General features: G+C 34.1%; 1 protein-coding gene across 1 annotated transcript; it reads left to right on the top strand.

Annotated features, from left to right (window-relative positions):
* The first annotated feature begins 1,001 nt into the window (after positions 1-1,001).
* On the top strand, positions 1,002-12,295 carry LOC140447201 (cathepsin L-like proteinase). Its single transcript, XM_072539715.1, has 5 exons — positions 1,002-1,075; positions 4,315-4,398; positions 8,799-9,137; positions 11,490-11,772; positions 11,962-12,295. Exons 1-5 carry the CDS (start codon positions 1,028-1,030, stop codon positions 12,225-12,227), a joined length of 1,020 nt encoding a protein of 339 aa, XP_072395816.1. The 5' UTR covers positions 1,002-1,027; the 3' UTR covers positions 12,228-12,295.
* The last annotated feature ends 6,697 nt before the right edge of the window (positions 12,296-18,992 follow it).

Genomic DNA, 18,992 nt, shown 5'->3' with positions numbered 1-18,992 from the left:
AATGCTTATCAACTGCTCTCCGTCGTATACTCTCCTGTACCAATTCCATACCTAGGTTTTTTTGGAATAATCTTCGCGTTTTGGAAAATTCTCCATCTGAGTTGTTGCCTTTATAAATTACAAATGCATTAATTGCTGCGATATTAAGGAGATTATAAACTACTACCATTGGCCAACGTTTCGTATTTCTGGAAACATTAAATGATGTGATCATTCTGTCTACAACATCTACTCCACTCTTTGTGGAATTATAAACAGTAATTATTTCTGGTTTTTTCTGATCACCAGTATCTTCATCAATCCGATCATCTCTGTGCACAGTGGAAACAGCAATCACATTTTTTCCTTTCTTCGGTATATATGATACGGCAGTCATATCGTTGCTAAATGCAAAAACTGAAGAATATACATGCCTATTTTTAATTTGCGTTATTTCTGGCCAAGTAAAACAAGATTGCAAGAAAAATACAACTAAGAAGTAGTGCAAATATTGTTACACATTTGATCGGGTGGGGTCTGTCAGGACAAACGGCCATGCAGCGGCTATTTAGAAATTTCAAAAACAGTTTTGTATAAAAAAAAACAAATGGTATTTAGCTTCTAGGAAGGTACTGAAAAGGTAGAAATTTAAAAAAATTTAATGAGAGAATTATCCAAAATTTTTATTTTGTCGTAGACTCACAGACCACAACCGATAAACGGAGGGTTAAAAGTGCCCTAATATTGTTTTAATTTTATTACGAGTATGTATTGTTTGATTTAAAAACTGTTTGTTGGATGATCATTTCGTATTTATTATATGCTAAATATCACCTCGTGTTAATGACACCGCAGTCATATGATTTTGCAGACAGTTCTTGTATTGTTATATTTCATATTACTGATCAAGTGGCAAGATAATGTTATTATAATGACAATCAATTTTAAAAAATGACGCTATCAATATATGATCAATAAAAAATATAAGATATATTAGTAAAAAATTTTAAGATAGAACATAAGATAGTATAAAAGAATATAAATACATATGAGGAAGCTGACTATTGTATCTATCAGTGTGACAAGAAGTGTTCAGGTATAACTAAATATTTTTTTATTAGTATTACTTGGTTGTATTGTGACAAACGTTTACAGTCCTCTTAAATTACCAATAGAATCTTAGAATTTAGAGTAATATTTTCTTTTTATTAATATTTTCGATTTTTTCATTTGATTTTTGTAAGATTTTGATAAAACTGACGCGTTTCTTCAAAGTCTGCTAAAGACACCTTTTTTATATTTTGTATGTTTAATTAATCTAATATGCCTTAGGCTTAATTTTGCAAATAAATTATTTTTAATTAAAATTTGATGTCAGAGCTCCTTTTATCGTTGATTATAATAAGTGGCGTCAAAGTCTTCTTTAAGCAGATGCCTTTGAGAAAAGGATGGACAATAGGGAATTAAATTAAACCAAATAATTTTGTGATACTAAACTATTAAATAATTTATTAGAAAAAATAAAAAAATATATTAAAGTCAGACAATTTTACAATTAATCAAAATCATATATCATATGCGGTAAACCGTATAATTGAAATTACAAATTCATTAAAATTCCTATAAAAATTATAAATAATTGTTTGGACTTGTATTCAAAAAAGATCTCTTCTCTGTGTTTTCTCTTTTAAATTAAATCAAGACAAAAAATTATTTTTTAAGATATATTACTTTTAATTTTTTAATATCTCAATTAAAAGATTATATTTATTGTGAAATGAAATCACTGAATATAATATTAAAAACCAAATTAATTATGTTCTAGTTATGATCGTGGTTAAAAGTCTTTGTTGATTATATGGCAAACTAACTTTTTATTTAGAAGAATTCTCTACTGACTCCTTTTCTTCTTACGACTGTGATCTACTCACCTTTTGCTCGTACTCTCAGTTGCTCTACACACGCCTGCTATCTCCTCTGCTTGTCAACGTCTCTCGCACACACTATCGCCGCAAGAGTCTCTCCAAAAGCTACTGGACCTAACTCCTATCTTACAGGAACCCTCTAAACTGAGGCTAGTTCCAAATACACAAAACGCCTTTTACAATTATTATTTGACAAGAAATCTGCTAACTTTCACTGCGGGATATGCAACAAAAACAGCTTGCTTCTTCCGACGTTCAAATTACAGTAATCTTCCTTTTCCCGGGCAAAACATGTCTTCCTTCTACATACCACGCCGTCCCTTTCAACCAATCAAATTCTTCGACTTGTCAAACAGAAACCCAATGCTATTATATATCACACAACCTTGGTATTTCCAAACTTAACATAAATAAGATATTTTCTTTGTTTTCAAGTTTCTAGAGACAATATGAGAATATCGAAAACTCAAAGAAATAACGAGAATCTTCTAATAAACGGAACCAACGTCGAACAAGTGGACACATATGCATATCTGGGAACAATCATTAACTTCACAGATGACTACATTCAGGAGATCAAAATCAGAATAGAAAAGGCTAAAGCAAATTTCAACAAAATGAGGAGAGTGCTATGTACAAGGGATTTAAAATTGGAACTAAGATGGTGAGGTGCTATGTTTTTTCGACTTTATTTTATGGAATGAAATCTTGAACCTTGAATGCGACATCAATGAAAAAACTGGAATCATTCGAGCTGTGGGTGTATAGAAGAATTCTGAAAATATCGTGGACAGAACACGTCACAAACAAAGAGGTTCTGAGAAGGATGAATAAAGAAATAGAAATTTTAAATATAATTAAAACAAGAAAATTGGAATATCTTGAACATATTACACGTGGAGAGAAATACACCTTGCTCCAACTGATCATGCAGGAAAAGATCCAAGAAAAGAGAAGCATAGGGAGGCGTAGAATGTCATGGCTGCGCAACCTGAGAGAGTGGTACGGATGTACATCAAATGAACTTTTCAGAGCAGCCGTCTCGAAAGTCCGAATAGCTATGATGATTGCCGACCTCCGCCGCGGAGATGGCACTTGAAGAAGAAGAAGAAGAGACAATAAAACTAATACTACTTCTTTTATTGTATACTTATCCCTGACCACAAAACTTTCTAATTCTTTCTCCAATTTCTTTGTAAACAAAAGATTTAAACCTTATATTTTAAAATTGCTATCTTCGCAAATTTTTAGACTTGCCTCAGAATTGGACTAACTGCTTATCCACGTACAACTGTTTAGATACATTTTATTTGGGTGTAATATTTCTTATTTTGTTTTAAATTTGTCGAATCTTAGAAAGCATTATAATCTGTTGGAATCTGTTGCTAGATATGGAAGATGATACTACAGGACAACCTAAAGTTGGATCTTGGACCTGATTTACATATTAACTCTTTAGTAGCATGTCAGGCTCCAAAAATTTTTAAGCAAACTAATACATGCTTTCAGTTCTTTATGACCAAAAGAAGGAAAAGTCTTTCAATATTTTATATAGTATGATTCGGCTTTTCTATTTATCTCCAATAGAATATCATTCATATTATCTTGCGAAAAAAATAATTTAAAAACTTCTTTATTGATGAAAATGATGAAAAATTATATCTAATCAAACCTGTAAAACATTACATTTTCTTCTTCATATCTTCGTAGAAAGTGGAAATTTTGCCCACGAACTACCCTCTTTAGACATTGAATTTGGATTTTTAGTATAATTTAATAATTGAGTACTAATCTCACCTTGAAAAACTTCATCTACTTCATCAATTTTTGTCACGATATCAGTCTTTTTGATATTACTTCTAGAAGTATTTTCTAGTGCCAAATCGTTAAAAAACTATTTTAATCATTTGTTTCTAATACCACGAATAGTTCTACATCAGTTACCTGGTTTGGAAATCGAAACTTTGGTGTTTTACTCATTTTTAAAGCACGTACTCGACAATCACTACAATCTTAACCAAACAGACTAGAATTGAAAGTCCTCAAGAGCTCTGACGTCTACATACGTAAAAATACCTCTCCCTTGAATAGTTTGGGGTTCTTTAGTACTATATACTTAACAAGCATGGTGCGGTTGAACCCCAAGGAAAAAACGGACTTTCCCTTGTTGCAATAAACGGCAATCTATCAGAATTTTCTCATGCTAAATTATATATATATATATATATATATATATATATATATATATATATATATATATATATATATATATATAAATATATATATATATTTAAGAAATAAACCTGAAAGGAAATTAAATAAAAAAATATTTTAGCTGCAATTATTTTGTAATTAACATAATAATTTTTATTTGCATAAAATTATTTAATATAATTACCTTAATTTTTAGAAAATGAAGTTATTAATTCTACTTGCCGCATTGGCCGTAGCTACTAATGCTGTGTCAATCAACGAACAATGGGCTCGATTTAAGGTGAGTTATTTTTTGTACATATCAGCATTATCCATGCAAAATTGTTATGGTCATTTGCATTTTGTTTAGGTATTTGTGTTAAGTCAATGCCTTATTACTAAGTAAAGTCAGCTTCGTATATTGACAACAAATTTGTACGAACCATTTACTGTAAATTATAAGTATTACTATTAACTCAGGCGTCAGGCTTAGTTAATTAGTTTATTGGTTTCTTGTAAATAACAAGAAACTAGGAAATAGGTCGGTAAATTTTTAAAAAGACAAGAATAATGTAAAAAAATTAACTAAAATAACGAGGACAAAAAATATTTTATTTGTAACATTATTTGTAAACGATTTAGCTGATTGGCGATATGTAGAGCACTAACTTGTACCTATTTTTTCGTTCTTCAATTTTTTTCCGAGTCATTTCACAATTACTTAAAAACAGAATGTATTTCTAATAAAATCTTTATTTCATTACTTCTGATTAAAAAAAATCGGTTGCCTGTAAAGTCGGTTTTACGGGCGAAGATTTTACGTGACAACGTCTTTTTCTCGGTAGAATATTTATTGATATGAATATTATTAAATTGCACAATAGGAACAAGGAATTGAATGAAAATAAGAATTGCGCAAATTTTAACTATAGAAATATATTTTGTTTACTAAAACATTGTACATGTAAACTTAAACTTAACTAATTTCTATTTGAGTGATTCAACGCGCCTAATTCTCTAGTGCTGCGCGCGCAGCGGACCGATCATGTTTGAGTGGGAGAGAGACGCAAGGCATTCGCCGGTCCGGCATCACTTTATACAACTGTGAGGTATGGCCACTGAAAGAAAGAACACTGTCAACGCTGAAAGCGACGGAAATGGATTTTTGGAGAAGAGCCGCAGGAAGATCTAGAAGAGAAAGGATTACCAACGAACGCATTAGAGAAATAATGGGAATCAAACGAACAATCACAGATGACCTAACAACAAAACAACTTATCTGGTTCGGGCAGATACAAAGAATGGACGAACAACGAATGCCAAAAGAAATATTAAAGTGGCAACCAAAAGGAAAGAGAAAACGAGGTAGACCGAGGAAAAGTTGGAGCGAAGGAATAAATAAAGAACTGAGAGAGAGGGCTATAGAAGAAGATCTATGGAACATTTGGTCTAAGTGGCGATTGGAAGTCGGAAAACGGCGGAGAACGTTATAAACCGACAAGTAGTAGTAGTATGGTCAATTGACCTTCAAATATAAAAAACCGTGGATTGCTACCATTTGAAGGGTTGAGGTTTTGAGAAAGTGGCGTATTTGGGTAAATTCTATGCACTTCTCGTCCATATACATCAACAGAGAAGTTGTTCAACATTAAACTTCCTGTCTAAATGTTGCCTTTTAAAGTAAAAAGTAGTTTTTTTTTAGATAAATGTATTTAAAAACAAAGTAAAAAAAAATCGGTTGCCTGTAAAGTCGGTTTTACGGGCGAAGATTTTACGTGACAACGTCTTTTTCTCGGTAGAATATTTATTGATATGAATATTATTAAATTGCACAATAGGAACAAGGAATTGAATGAAAATAAGAATTGCGCAAATTTTAACTATAGAAATATATTTTGTTTACTAAAACATTGTACATGTAAACTTAAACTTAACTAATTTCTATTTGAGTGATTCAACGCGCCTAATTCTCTAGTGCTGCGCGCGCAGCGGACCGATCATGTTTGAGTGGGAGAGAGACGCAAGGCATTCGCCGGTCCGGCGGGCCTCTCTCTTGTTCGGTGACTCATCGTAACAGACGTGAGCGGGCGTTACACTTTTTCATGAGTGACTCCGAGCCACAACCTAATTTAAGACGTTGTCACGTCAAAAACCGAAAAGTGCTAGAAATGATGGTCGCTCAAACGATGGTAAGAACAACTGTAGAGTAATAAAAGTTCTGCCTTTTCGTGCACTATCGCAAATGGTTAGAGACAAATTAAAGCACTACACGGGAACATTGATTATGATCTGTAGTGCTCTGCTTTTCAAGCTAGACTTTAAATTTTAACAATAAGATGTATCGCTGTCGGACTTTAGCCAGATTTTAATTTTAATGCCGTATTTGACTGGCTTTGTTTTCATATACACCCTAAAACGGCATGTATCGCTGGAAAGCAACGAGCTGTTTATTTATTGTATGGTTGGTTCCCGACATATACTTTTATGACAGTTTCTGGCAAACAACGTCATAAATTTTCATACAAGTACTAAATTGTCAGAAACATTTCTCTGCAACCAATATCATCAAATATTGATACAAAAAAAAATGAATCTGAAATATGGCCTCTAACATCCTATGGTTCTCCCTGCTGTTTTCTTGAATCCAGCGCACATTGGATTTATCAGTGTGCCTTCGGTGTAGCTGGGCATAAGTTCGAAGAACAGAATTGGGCGCCATGTCGGCTCGTCGGAAATAAGTCCTACCACCTTTGTATCCCACACGCTCTGCAGAGGGCCTCGACCGTGGCAGATAAAGAACTGTTAAGTCCAAAGTCCATCTTTGGTTACAGACTATTCGATGTATAGATTCGGTATCTTTCGTCTTGATAAAAAATGCTATTTCTACGTGATTAAACAAAATAAAACACCAATTTTAGTCGCAGAAATTACTCAGCCTCAGAGCCTAGAAGTTCGCGCAAAGTCCCTAGAGTGCAAGTGACTCTAGGAGAGCCCATGAGGGACTGACTTGCCTGACCTGAAAATCGCTTACATTGATATATGTATATCGTAGCGATATTAGGGATTTCCAGGTCGATTGGCCAATAGGAAGGATTAGAGGGTGGACAATGCGCATTGGAGTGCACACTAGTCTGCACTCAATGGCAAAAATCATTTTTCTTGATTTTCAGAGGCTTTTTTTTTCGTCTTTATAGTGGGGGGGCGGTCTGGAATCTTCAAAAGACATCTCAGTCCAGGACGCCGCCTGACTAACTTTAGTGCAGGATTCGTTATTCGTACTTCCGGCGATAGTTCCCGAGGTACTTTAAAATGCCCTCTCGTCGCCGAGTCTACGCCGAACGCCTACCTGCTAAACTAGACCCTTCTCTGTCATCCAGCGATCCGGAAGCGGAATGGCCGCTATAAGGCCGGCATCACTTCTGAATCACTACCTTTATTTATTTATTCTCCATTCATACACATCCACACTTTATTCATCAGCAAGGAGGCTCCCTGTCTCGTTCCAGGTAGCGGGTAGAAGACACTCATCGCTCCTAGTTCGCCATCATTCCCAGATGGGCATTTCCTCCTTCCCCACAGTCTGACTCACGCATTCTAACTCATACAGTGTGACCCACTTCTCTAGCTTCACCTTTCAGCATCATTCACTCTTACCTTTAGCGTTGGTCCAGCAGTCTTTCTTCCTCTTCCTCTTTCTTGATCACTGCACGGATATAGCTGTGTATGTTAGTCCAAACTAATTTATTTTCAATCATTCCATCAATCATTTCTCTCACTGTAACAAAATCCACACCTATCTCTCTCTCCATTCTGTTCCTTTCCACTATCTATCTGCTGCAATCTAACATCGTATGTGTCACAGTGTCCGAGTATCCACAGTATAGGCATTCATCTGTATCAGCCTTTCCGACCCTATAGAGGTAGGCCCTAAAACACCCGTGTCCTGTGAGCACCTGCGTCAGGAAATAATCCAGTCGTCTGTGGCCACAGTCCACCCAATCTCTTATGTTCGGGATCAGCATTTTTATCCACTGTGCCACATCTTCCGTGTTGTTCCATTCTTCTTGCCATCTTTCAACTGACCTTTCTCTTTCCTGTCTTCTCTCGGCCACAGTAAGGTTTGGACCTCTTCTCTCATATCGCTCTTTTCTTTCCACCGCCAAAACATGCACCGAAACACATCCAGTGATGGTCCATAAGGCTGCCTCAGACACAGATTCTCAGAGGCTAGTTAACCGGATGTAGACTGAACGGCTTTAGCGAGTTTGATTTCGCTCCAGAACAGGCCCGTTTGGATTCCCCTTGGCGTGTACCGAAAAAACGAAGTATAGGTGGGGTTCGTCCATGTTTTTTGCATTCAGACAAACAAATAAACAGACAAATAATCAAAAAACATTTCTTTTCCTGGAAGGAAGACTTTACCCAGGAAGGTATCGTTTATTACAACTTTCGGCAAAAGTAACTAAAAATAGTTTATTCTTTTTGTTAATTCGGTAAAGCGTTTGTTGAGAATTACTAATTTATTCACTTAAATGATACCAGTTGCAAACTAGGCTCATACCAGATAGTAGAAATAAACTTTCTAAAAGCATTGGTGTATTTAACTAAAAATTTGTATTAAATGAGTTTTGTCACAACGTGCTGGAAAACTCTTTTACATAGATTATAAGATCTGTAGCATAATTGATTTTTTTCTTTTAGGTTGACCACTTAAAGAAGTACGAACATCTTAGAGAAGAGCAAATTCGTTTCCAGATTTTCTCTCAAAATCTGAACAAAATTGAAGAACACAATGCAAGATACAAAAAAGGTGAAGTATCCTACTACTTGGCTGTTAACCATTTCGCAGATATGACTCCAAAGGAATTTAAGGCTATGGTTGACTCTCAAATCGCTCACATGCCTAGACCAAACATTACATCCCGCTTTGCAGTTGATTCTCAATTGACTGTTCCAGAATCAATGGATTGGAGAAGCAAAGGAGCAGTTGCTCCTATTAGAGATCAAGGCAGTTGTGGGTCATGCTGGGCATTTAGTGCTGTAAGTTAATATGCATTGTTATATTTATTGTTTGACTTTATTGCGTCCAATTTACTCCACTTGAATTATATTTTAATTGTAAGACTTTTAGCTGTGACCACAGGTTTTGAGGAAATATGAAACGATTCTTATTCATATTCCTTTTAAGACTCTTAAGGGTGTAGTTTGATAAAACTATGAGGTGTTCTTATGAATGAATAATTTTTGTTTGTAACAATTCTAAACCTTAAAAATCTGAAGACAAATTGATTTATCATACAAGTGATACAGTGTTTATAGAAGGTGGTTTTTTAATATTTTAATCTAAAAATACCATGAAAATATGAACACTGATTGAAAAATATTTTCAGCATATGATGGAACTATCAAAATGTTCAGTTGCAGTAATAGATAACGCTAGTTATTATTATTACCATTAAATTCGTCTGCTAAATACTTCTTGGAAGAAACAGGATATCATTAAGTAGCTAAAAGACAAAAAGATTAAAACTATAGAAAAGTCTGTATTATTTAAAAATGATTAGTAGCACAAATTTTATAGCAAAGGTCTAAATACGCGAATGATTAATGCAGAAAAAACGTATTCTAATTAATATCCTCTTATTTTAATTTTCACTCGACTTTAAAATGACCACCCCGACAAACCTTAAAAACAATACATCATAAAATGCAAATAAGCAAACCCTAAGGGATTGAGCAATAACTGAACGCCTCAGTGACGGAGAACATAACATTACTTTAATTAAAAAGAAACTAAAATATCTAAATTACGTACTCACATTAATTTTTATTAAAATGCTACTGATTCAGGACGTTTCCTTACAATTTAAAAATAACTAGATTTTGGGTAGTAGGGTTACATAAACATATAATTAATAATATAAATATTTAATGACATAACTAAATACATAAGTTGTCTTCTTTGATAAGAAGGCATAATTATTATCAGTGTCTTCATTTCCCACAGAAATAATAATTCCAGAATAATAATGTTTCCTCTATAAACTTACTGAGTTTCTAGAATATTTCTTTCTCTGTTATGACATGTCTTACAACATTTGCAAACTGTCAAATGAAATTTTGGTATGGAGTCAGCTAATGGTTAACGAACATCTTGAAGTTTAAATTTTGTATTATTTCTCGCGACATATCCCTTCATTTGAGCCCAGTGATAAGGTGGTAATCGCAACACTTTAACTCAATGTTCTTTTGCTATTTCATATACCCCATACTTCTTAAATTTTTGTAAATGTTGTTTGCATTGCTGCAATAACTCTTTTTCAAGTAAACCTTCTGCTAGAACTACTATTTCTTTGTTTATTGGGTCATCCAAGAGCTCTTGCTTTCTCTATTTAGTGTTAGATAACAATTCCTCTAATCGTAAATGGTAACGGGCATCATCCATGACTATTACAGAATTGGTCGGTGATAAATCATCTGAATAAATATTTCTTAAAAGGATCAGCAGTCAATTCTTCATGGTAATCGTTCGTAGAATTTAAATCCTTTATCTCTTCCAAAATAAATATCTCAAAGCATAATCCTGTTTCTATGAGCTATATAACTAATAACTGTACTAACTTGGCTGTAGACACCTTCCTCTTTTTTCCGGGCTTGGGATCGGCAACACTTCTGTGAGGCTATTCAATCCACCTAACAAAACTGCAAAACATAAATCGTTCCCAAGACGAATAACTCCATGGTTTTATGCAGAAGTGAAGGAAAAATGTTAATAAAAGAAAAAATCTTACTTAAAATACATGTCAACCAAAACACAAGAGGCACACCATATTTACAAGAAACGAAACACATGCACTTGTACGAAAAAAAAAAATGATCACCGGATACGCTTTTCGAAAGAAATAGAACATGATTTTTACCAAATCCGCCGAAGAACAAGACAAAGACAAAGAAGAAGAAAAAAATAAATATATCCTCTGAAAAAGCCAAACTTTAAAAGTTGGAAATTACAGCGTTGCGTGATTCTCACCATACAATTCACTGTAAATTGTGCTTTCGATTATTATCATAGAAAGCGATCAATAAAAATATGTCAAATTATATTCACGTCAAACTAGTGTAATAATTTACATATTTGTATATTATTTTAGCCTGACTGACTTGATTAGCCTAACTCACTTTTTTACCAAAGATAACACAAAAAGCTTTGCTTCAAAATTTTTTTGAATTTCTTAAAATGTAATTTTAATATTAAAAATTTGTTCATGTTTTATATATATTTTTATATATTTTTTAACTTTCTTCATTTTTCTTTTGTAGATTTACGTAAAAATTTTAAAATATATTGTTTCCTTATTTTCAGTCGGTCTTTTAATATATTTTATATTTTAGGCTGGTGCACTTGAAGGACAAAGATTTTTAAAGGAAAACAAACTAGAAGTACTTAGTACCCAACAGTTAGTAGATTGTTCCGGCGATTACAGTAATTTGGGTTGTGATGGTGGTTATCCTCATTGGGCATATAACTACGTTAAAGATAATGGTCTCTGTCTAGATTCTGATTACAAATATGTAGGAGAAGACAATCTATGCAAACAGTGTAATCCTGTCATTAAACATATCAACTCGTATGTGTCTATAGCTCAAACTGAAGAAGCGCTTAAAGAGGCTGTAGGTAAGTTAATGATAAGTCCTTTCCTATAAGCTCAGTGAGATTTTTTTTAACAATTTAGTTTATATGTGTTTGTTTCATTAACAGAACTATTTTTTGGAATGTTAGCTTGTTTAATGCTAAGCTTAAAAACAGTTTTAAACTTAAAATTAATATCAAACTATGTTTATACTACATATTGTAATGTTTTAGGTACTGTTGGCCCAATATCAGTATGTGTCAATGCTAACTTTGACTGGCAATTGTATGGAGGGGGTGTACTTGACAGCGAATATTGTTTAGGTGACATTTTAAACCATGCAGTGTTAACAGTTGGATATGGTTCAGAAAATGGTAAAGATTTTTGGCTAATCAAGAACTCGTGGGCCGCTGATTGGGGAGAAGCAGGTTATCTGAGATTAGTACGTGGTAAAGCACAGTGTGGTATTAACCAATTGGCCAATTATCCCGTCCTATGATTTTAAAAATTGTAGTGCCTTCTATTTTATATAAATAAACTTAAATAAAAAGTATTATTTCTTTAGTATTTTTATTTGTTTAGTTTTTTATACATAATTGATCATAAATTAAAGAACTTATTAAAATAATAAAAAAATATGCAATGAAATGAGGATACCCCAATCAACAATAGTACTCTATATATGAAGACTTGAAAGAACTAATGTGGTAAGGGCCAAAATCATTATTTCGAAATAATCGATTTTTTTTCTTCCACAATGAATGTATTAGAATTAACTTTCTCAAAATTAAACAAAGGATTATTTAAGTGAGTTTTGTTTTTGTGCATTAAATAGTTTTGCGAACTTTTTGTAAAATAATTGTAAAAAAAATAAAACAGCTATAAAATCTTCAAAAATATAAAATATTGAGGTAAGTAATAATGAAAAACACAAAACATGTAGGTTCTAAGGAGTATTGGGATTAAATAGGTCTTCATAAAATGTTCTATTTTCTTTCTTTAAATAGGTAACCATTGCCAACAAGTTTGTTTCTTTTTCTTCAGAAATTCTACTCTGGCAGGTCAAGTTAGGAAGAGTCATTTCTGCAATAGTTTTAATTGTAACATTTTTCTTTAAAACCTTTGTTGATTTCCAAGTTTCCAATTCACTCAGAGTTTCTCGTATTTTAACCCATCCCGGATGTTGTCGGTTAATGTTAATCCATTGAGCTTTTGAAATTTGAAGCTTGAATGTACTGATTAAACTTTCAGAAGCAACAATAAAGTCGAAGAAGTCCTCACGGTTCATTAATGTAACAAGAAATGGTGTTTTTTTTTACAGCTGTTGTCATCATTTTTACGAAATCCATAGGTACCCCACACTTCTCTTGCTTTTTTCGCTTTTCAATTTGTGCGAAATCCCTGTTGCAACTCATAATAAATGAATGACCCGATACTAGATACTTGTGATTTATCTCATCGAAATACCCCTTGGACACTAAATAAATCCATAAAAACAATAACATTTTATTTTTATTTTGTCTGGCACAGTTGCCGCTCCAAATTGTTACTTTTCCTTTCTGTGTACGTATATTAGTGAATGCTTTCAACACACACGACGCAATTTCATTCCCTCCACGTCCTGTTATACCATCATGCCACACAAACATGAAGTTAGTGTTATTGTCCCCTAGGTGAACACAAAGGTTGTAGTTGAAAAGCTGGCACATATAATACATTTGACTATGAGTTAGAGTTGGCAATGATAAGACCTGCTGTAGATCCATAGAAACTGTCATGGTGTCACTCGTGGTTTGCTGACAATTCTGATGGTCTTTTCTCATTGCTTCTACAGCTGCTTCTGCTTTTCGAAGGTAAAGTTCTAAATTAAATTAAGCATCTTTATGTGTGGTATCTTTTGTTTGGATGTGCAGTAAATCACAGGTAGCACAGGTATCCATCTTAGGCTTACGAAAGCTTACATTGGAAAATTCTTTTTGAAAATTTGAAAGTAAAAACGATAGCTCACTGCTGAATCAAGATGAGCTTCCTTAAGCGCCAAGTAAAGTCTATTTATATTGAGACCAGAGCTCAGATACGGTTTCTCGCTTTTTAAATGGGTATATTGTCCCACATCTCTAGGAAATTTGTTTATGTCCTCGATAACCAATGCTCTAACTGGAGATTTTAATTTCCCAGAAATCACCTGGCCATTAACTTAATTTTCTGATGCCGAAAACGCACATAATTTATTTAAAAGCTTAGTAGTTAATTCAAACCTGATACAACTCATCACAGAACCTACTAGATTTAAAATTAATAACCAACCTTCTACTTTAGATCTAGTGCTCATTAATGACGAACAGCTGATTTCATCTACCGAAGTCAGTTCTACTATAGGAAACTCAGATCATGCAGTTATAATAGCTCACATCCAGCTCAATCAAATACTACCCCGCAAAAATAATATTGTAACATATGCTACTACCATCCTTTCTGAAGTCGACACTGAACTCTCTCAAATTGACTGGCATTTATTTTTTTCAGACTTAAACAACCCCTCTTTAATGTGGACTGTATTTCTCAATATCATCTTTAATATAATTTCTACAAATACCACCTTCTGTAATATTTATAAAAACAACCTTAAACCCTGGATAAATCGAACAGCAATAAAAAAAAATAATTATAAACGACATCAATAGCGGAAATTTAAACACACCGGGCTTCTTAGTGATTTCCATAGCCACCGTAGATTTTCAAATAACTTACAAACATCTCTAAAAACTTTAACACAAGCAAATGTTATTGAAAAAGAGCCTGCGTAGCGCAAGCGGTAGGATGCTTGGCTCACGAGCCGGTGGTCCGGAGTTCGAATCCCACCGCCGGCAAGAACATCTAGACATTTTAAAAATGTCTATAGGCCCCAGGTCGACTCAGCCTGAATAAAAATGAGTACCTTGGGTAAAACCAGGGGTAATAATAGACGGTTGAAGCGTAGCACTGGCCATGTTACCTTCCCTGTATACCGTAGGCCCTAGATATAGCAGACTACCCTGCTATACTCCCAAAGCCGCGACAGCGGTATAAAACGGGAGACTATTATAAACGTTATTGAAAATAAAAAAAGTTTACAAATAGATAAGTTCCTCCTTACTGTCTAAAATTTCCATTTATTCACTTCAAAAACCCAACCATACTTTATGGTCTTCTGACAAAGAATCTTCCGAAACTCTCTCTTTAGCATTTTTACAGGTTTTTACTGAAGAATCGAATGATGGCTATCTACCTGCTATTAACGGTTATCGTGTCGGCGCATCCTTACATCAAGCTGAATTCACAGTGGATCATGTCAAACAATACTTAATTAAACTTCGCCCAGCTGCTTCCCCTAGTATAGATGGTTTAACACCAAAGTTAAAAGATGCACAGACGCGCTTGCAGTACACTTAACGTTAATAATGCAAACTTCTTTTATTCAGAATTCCTTACTTCCTAGTTGAAAAAAACCATCCGTCATCTCTCTTTTTAAGAAAGGCAATAAACTCGCCCACAATAATTACTGTGCGATTAGCTTGCTGCCAGTAGTTGGCAAAGGCATGAAAGTCATTATTTCCGAGAAGATGACCAAATTTCTTCTCCAGAAACATGTTATTTCAACACAAAACCATATATTTGTCAATGGTTGCCCTACTCTAACCAATCTCCTACATTGTGTTAAAGACTGGACGTCATCCATTAACAGTTCGCAGCTGGCCGATATTGTTTCTCTAGATTCCTCCAAAGCCTTTTACCGTGTCTCAAGAGCAGACTTTTACATAAGCTAGAACATTTTGGAGATTGCAGTACTTTACTTCGCTGGAAAGACGATTTCCTAACAGATCAATACTACAAAGTTAGAGTTAGCAAATCTTTCTCACAGGACAGGTTAGTGGAAAGTGGAGTGCCTTAGGGTTCTGTCCTTGGATTTCTGCTTTTTACGGTTTATACCAGCGATGTTTCTTATTATGTTTCAAGTTAAATACGCTGATGACATAAAAATATAAGCCAATCCAATCACAAACCAGCTAACCCTCCAAATGGACTCTATTTTAACTTGGTGTTCCCAGTGGTTACTACCCTTAAATGCGGAAAAATGTGTGGTGCTTCGAATTGGTAAAAATAATCCACTTGTGCCTTACTTTGTTAACGGGCAGCCATTAGATTCTGTGTTCTCGTATAACGACCTTGGTGTTATCGTAAACAGCAGCCTAACTTGGTCCGACCATATTACCTCTATTTGTAATCGTACGAACTCCAGACTATATCTTATTCGGAGGTGTTTTTCTAGAGTTTTAATGCAGTCATTCTGTAAACTTTACACTTTTTGGTTTTTTTTTTAATTTTTTAATTTACTTGTAGGTTACTAATAATTTTTTTTTAGTTTTTGGGCATAATTGGGACTTGTCCCTCTGCGTTTTCCTATGTATAATAATGATAAAAATAATAATAAATATGATTTTCCGCAATTACTTGCCAACGAAAACCAATTTTTCGAATATATCAAAATGAATCCGTATACCTTTTCTTTTATTTTGTCAAAAATTGAACACAGACTTACAAAGAACTGGGCGAATTTCCACAAATACCTATTATGCCAGAAGAGAGAATAGTAACGCTAAGATAAGTAAATACTGTTATTTCATAGTTTCATATTTGCGTTGTATATATTTTTAACTTATAAATATAAACTTATAGAACATACAAAAATAAAAATAAAATTGAAAAAAAATTAGAATTGAATTAAAAATTCTGCTCAAACTAAAAAGCCTGAGTCAGATTACCAGCGCACAGGTAGTCAGCGCGCTGGTACATTTTGGCCAGATCCGCCTAAATACGAAGGATTATTTCTACACCGACTCGGTGAGGATCGGCGCCGGCTGTCTGACTACGAAAACCAGCGTTTATCTTGGACGTACCTAAAATGTACAAGAAAAGGTTAGAATGAGAAATTCAGAAAATAGCTAAAAGTAGAAATTTTTGAAGAACCCTGTCTTGCTTAAGATTAGTTCTAGAACCTACAATCGAAAATTTTAAAGCTAATTCATTTTTATTTATTAGATGCACCATTGTATGTACTTAAAACTGCATAGAAAAAATTGTAAAAAAAATTATCACATACAATAAGTTTTCCATTCACAACAAAAATGATGTGAGTGGCTAACTTTGAAAAATCGTATCTCAGACAGTATGAACTTTAAAAACTTCTACCCAACGCCATTTTAAAGGTGAAAGATAGAATTTTTATTTCTGTAAAACAATGGGTATACCTATACCCCGTGAAAAAGGTTATAGGGGAAAATAATTGCGTTTCTTTGTTTTTGACGTGACAACGTCTTAAATTAGGTTGTGGCTCGGAGTCACTCATGAAAAAGTGTAACGCCCGCTCACGTCTGTTACGATGAGTCACCGAACGAGAGAGAGGCCCGCCGGACCGGCGAATGCCTTGCGTCTCTCTCCCACTCAAACATGATCGGTCCGCTGCGCGCGCAACACTAGAGAATTAGACGCGTTGAATCGGTGCGTGCTTCCGTGCTTGTGCGATCATCGTCCTATCCTCAACAAAATCACTCAAATAGAAATTAGTTAAGTTTAAGTTTACATGTACAATGTTTTAGTAAACAAAATATATTTCTATAGTTAAAATTTGTGCAATTCTTATTTTCATTCAATTCCTTGTTCCTATTGTGCAATTTAATAATATTCATATCAATAAATATTCTACCGAGAAAAAGACGTTGTCACGTAAAATCTTCGCCCGTAAAACCGACTTTACAGGCAACCGATTTTTTTTTTACTTTGTTTTTAAATACATTTATCTAAAAAAAACTACTTTTTACTTTAAAAGGCGACATTTAGACAGGAAATTTAATGTTGAACAACTTCTCTGTTGATGTATATGGACGAGAAGTGCATAGAATTCACCCAAATACGCCACTTTCTCAAAACCTCAACCCTTCAAATGGTAGCAATCCACGGTTTTTTATATTTGAAGGTCAATTGACCATACTACTACTACTACTTGTCGGTTTATAACGTTCTCCGCCGTTTTCCGACTTCCAATCGCCACTTAGACCGAATGTTCCATAGATCTTCTTCTATAGCCCTCTCTCTCAGTTCTTTATTTATTCCTTCGCTCCAACTTTTCCTCGGTCTACCTCGTTTTCTCTTTCCTTTTGGTTGCCACTTTAATATTTATTTTGGCATTCGTTGTTCGTCCATTCTTTGTATCTGCCCGAACCAGATAAGTTGTTTTGTTGTTAGGTCATCTGTGATTGTTCGTTTGATTCCCATTATTTCTCTAATGCGTTCGTTGGTAATCCTTTCTCCTCTAGATCTTCCTGCGGCTCTTCTCCAAAAATCCATTTTCGTCGCTTTCAGCGTTGACAGTGTTCTTTCTTTCAGTGGCCATACGTCACAGTTGTATAAAGTGATACTTTTTACTATAGTCTCATATATCCTCTTTTTATTTTCTTTGCTGATGGATTGGTCCCATAAAATGGTGTTTAACATTGTGATGGCTTTTCTCCCTGACGTATTTTTCTCTCTTATGGCTTTGTCTAATGTTCAATCTTGTGAAATAGTGATACCTAGGTATTTGTAGTCACAGCAGTGCTTTATCATAGTGTTATCGTCTAATATGAGATGTTTTTGTTCTGCTCCAATGCACAGGTATCCGGTTTTCTTTTTATTTACTTCTAGACCCCGTATATCATACTCGTCAATTAATTTTCGTGCCATATAGTTTAAATCGTCATAATCTTAAGCCATTATTACTTGATCGTCTGCAAAGTTAAGCGTATATACCATAGTATTAGTGAGCGGTATCCCCATTGTCCTGCATTTTTGTTTCCATCTTTTTAAAGCAGTTTCGAGGTATATTTTAAATAAAGTGGGAGACAAGCAACATCCTTGCTTTAATTCTTTTGATGTTATAAATCCTGTTGTTATTAATTACGGCTTTTATTAATTCTATATTAATATTCGTGCTTTCCAATTGATCATATAAAACCATAAAACCCCTTTACCTTTGTAGTTCCTTTTACTTCTATTTTTTGGACATAATCAATAGCCTAACTACTCGGTCGCGTCTTCTTTCCTTTAATAACAAAAATGCATTATAATATCTTTTGCATCAAAATTAGTTTTGTTTTAACTTTCCCGTTGATTTTATTGTATTCTTTGATGTTAATTTTTCTATTTTTATTTGTTTTCCACCAATCTCACAATAACGTCAGGTATACAT

Source organism: Diabrotica undecimpunctata, chromosome 8 (assembly GCF_040954645.1).
Source record: "Diabrotica undecimpunctata isolate CICGRU chromosome 8, icDiaUnde3, whole genome shotgun sequence".
NCBI classification, from domain to species: domain Eukaryota; kingdom Metazoa; phylum Arthropoda; class Insecta; order Coleoptera; family Chrysomelidae; genus Diabrotica; species Diabrotica undecimpunctata.
This window is presented reverse-complemented; position numbering and strand designations above follow the sequence as displayed.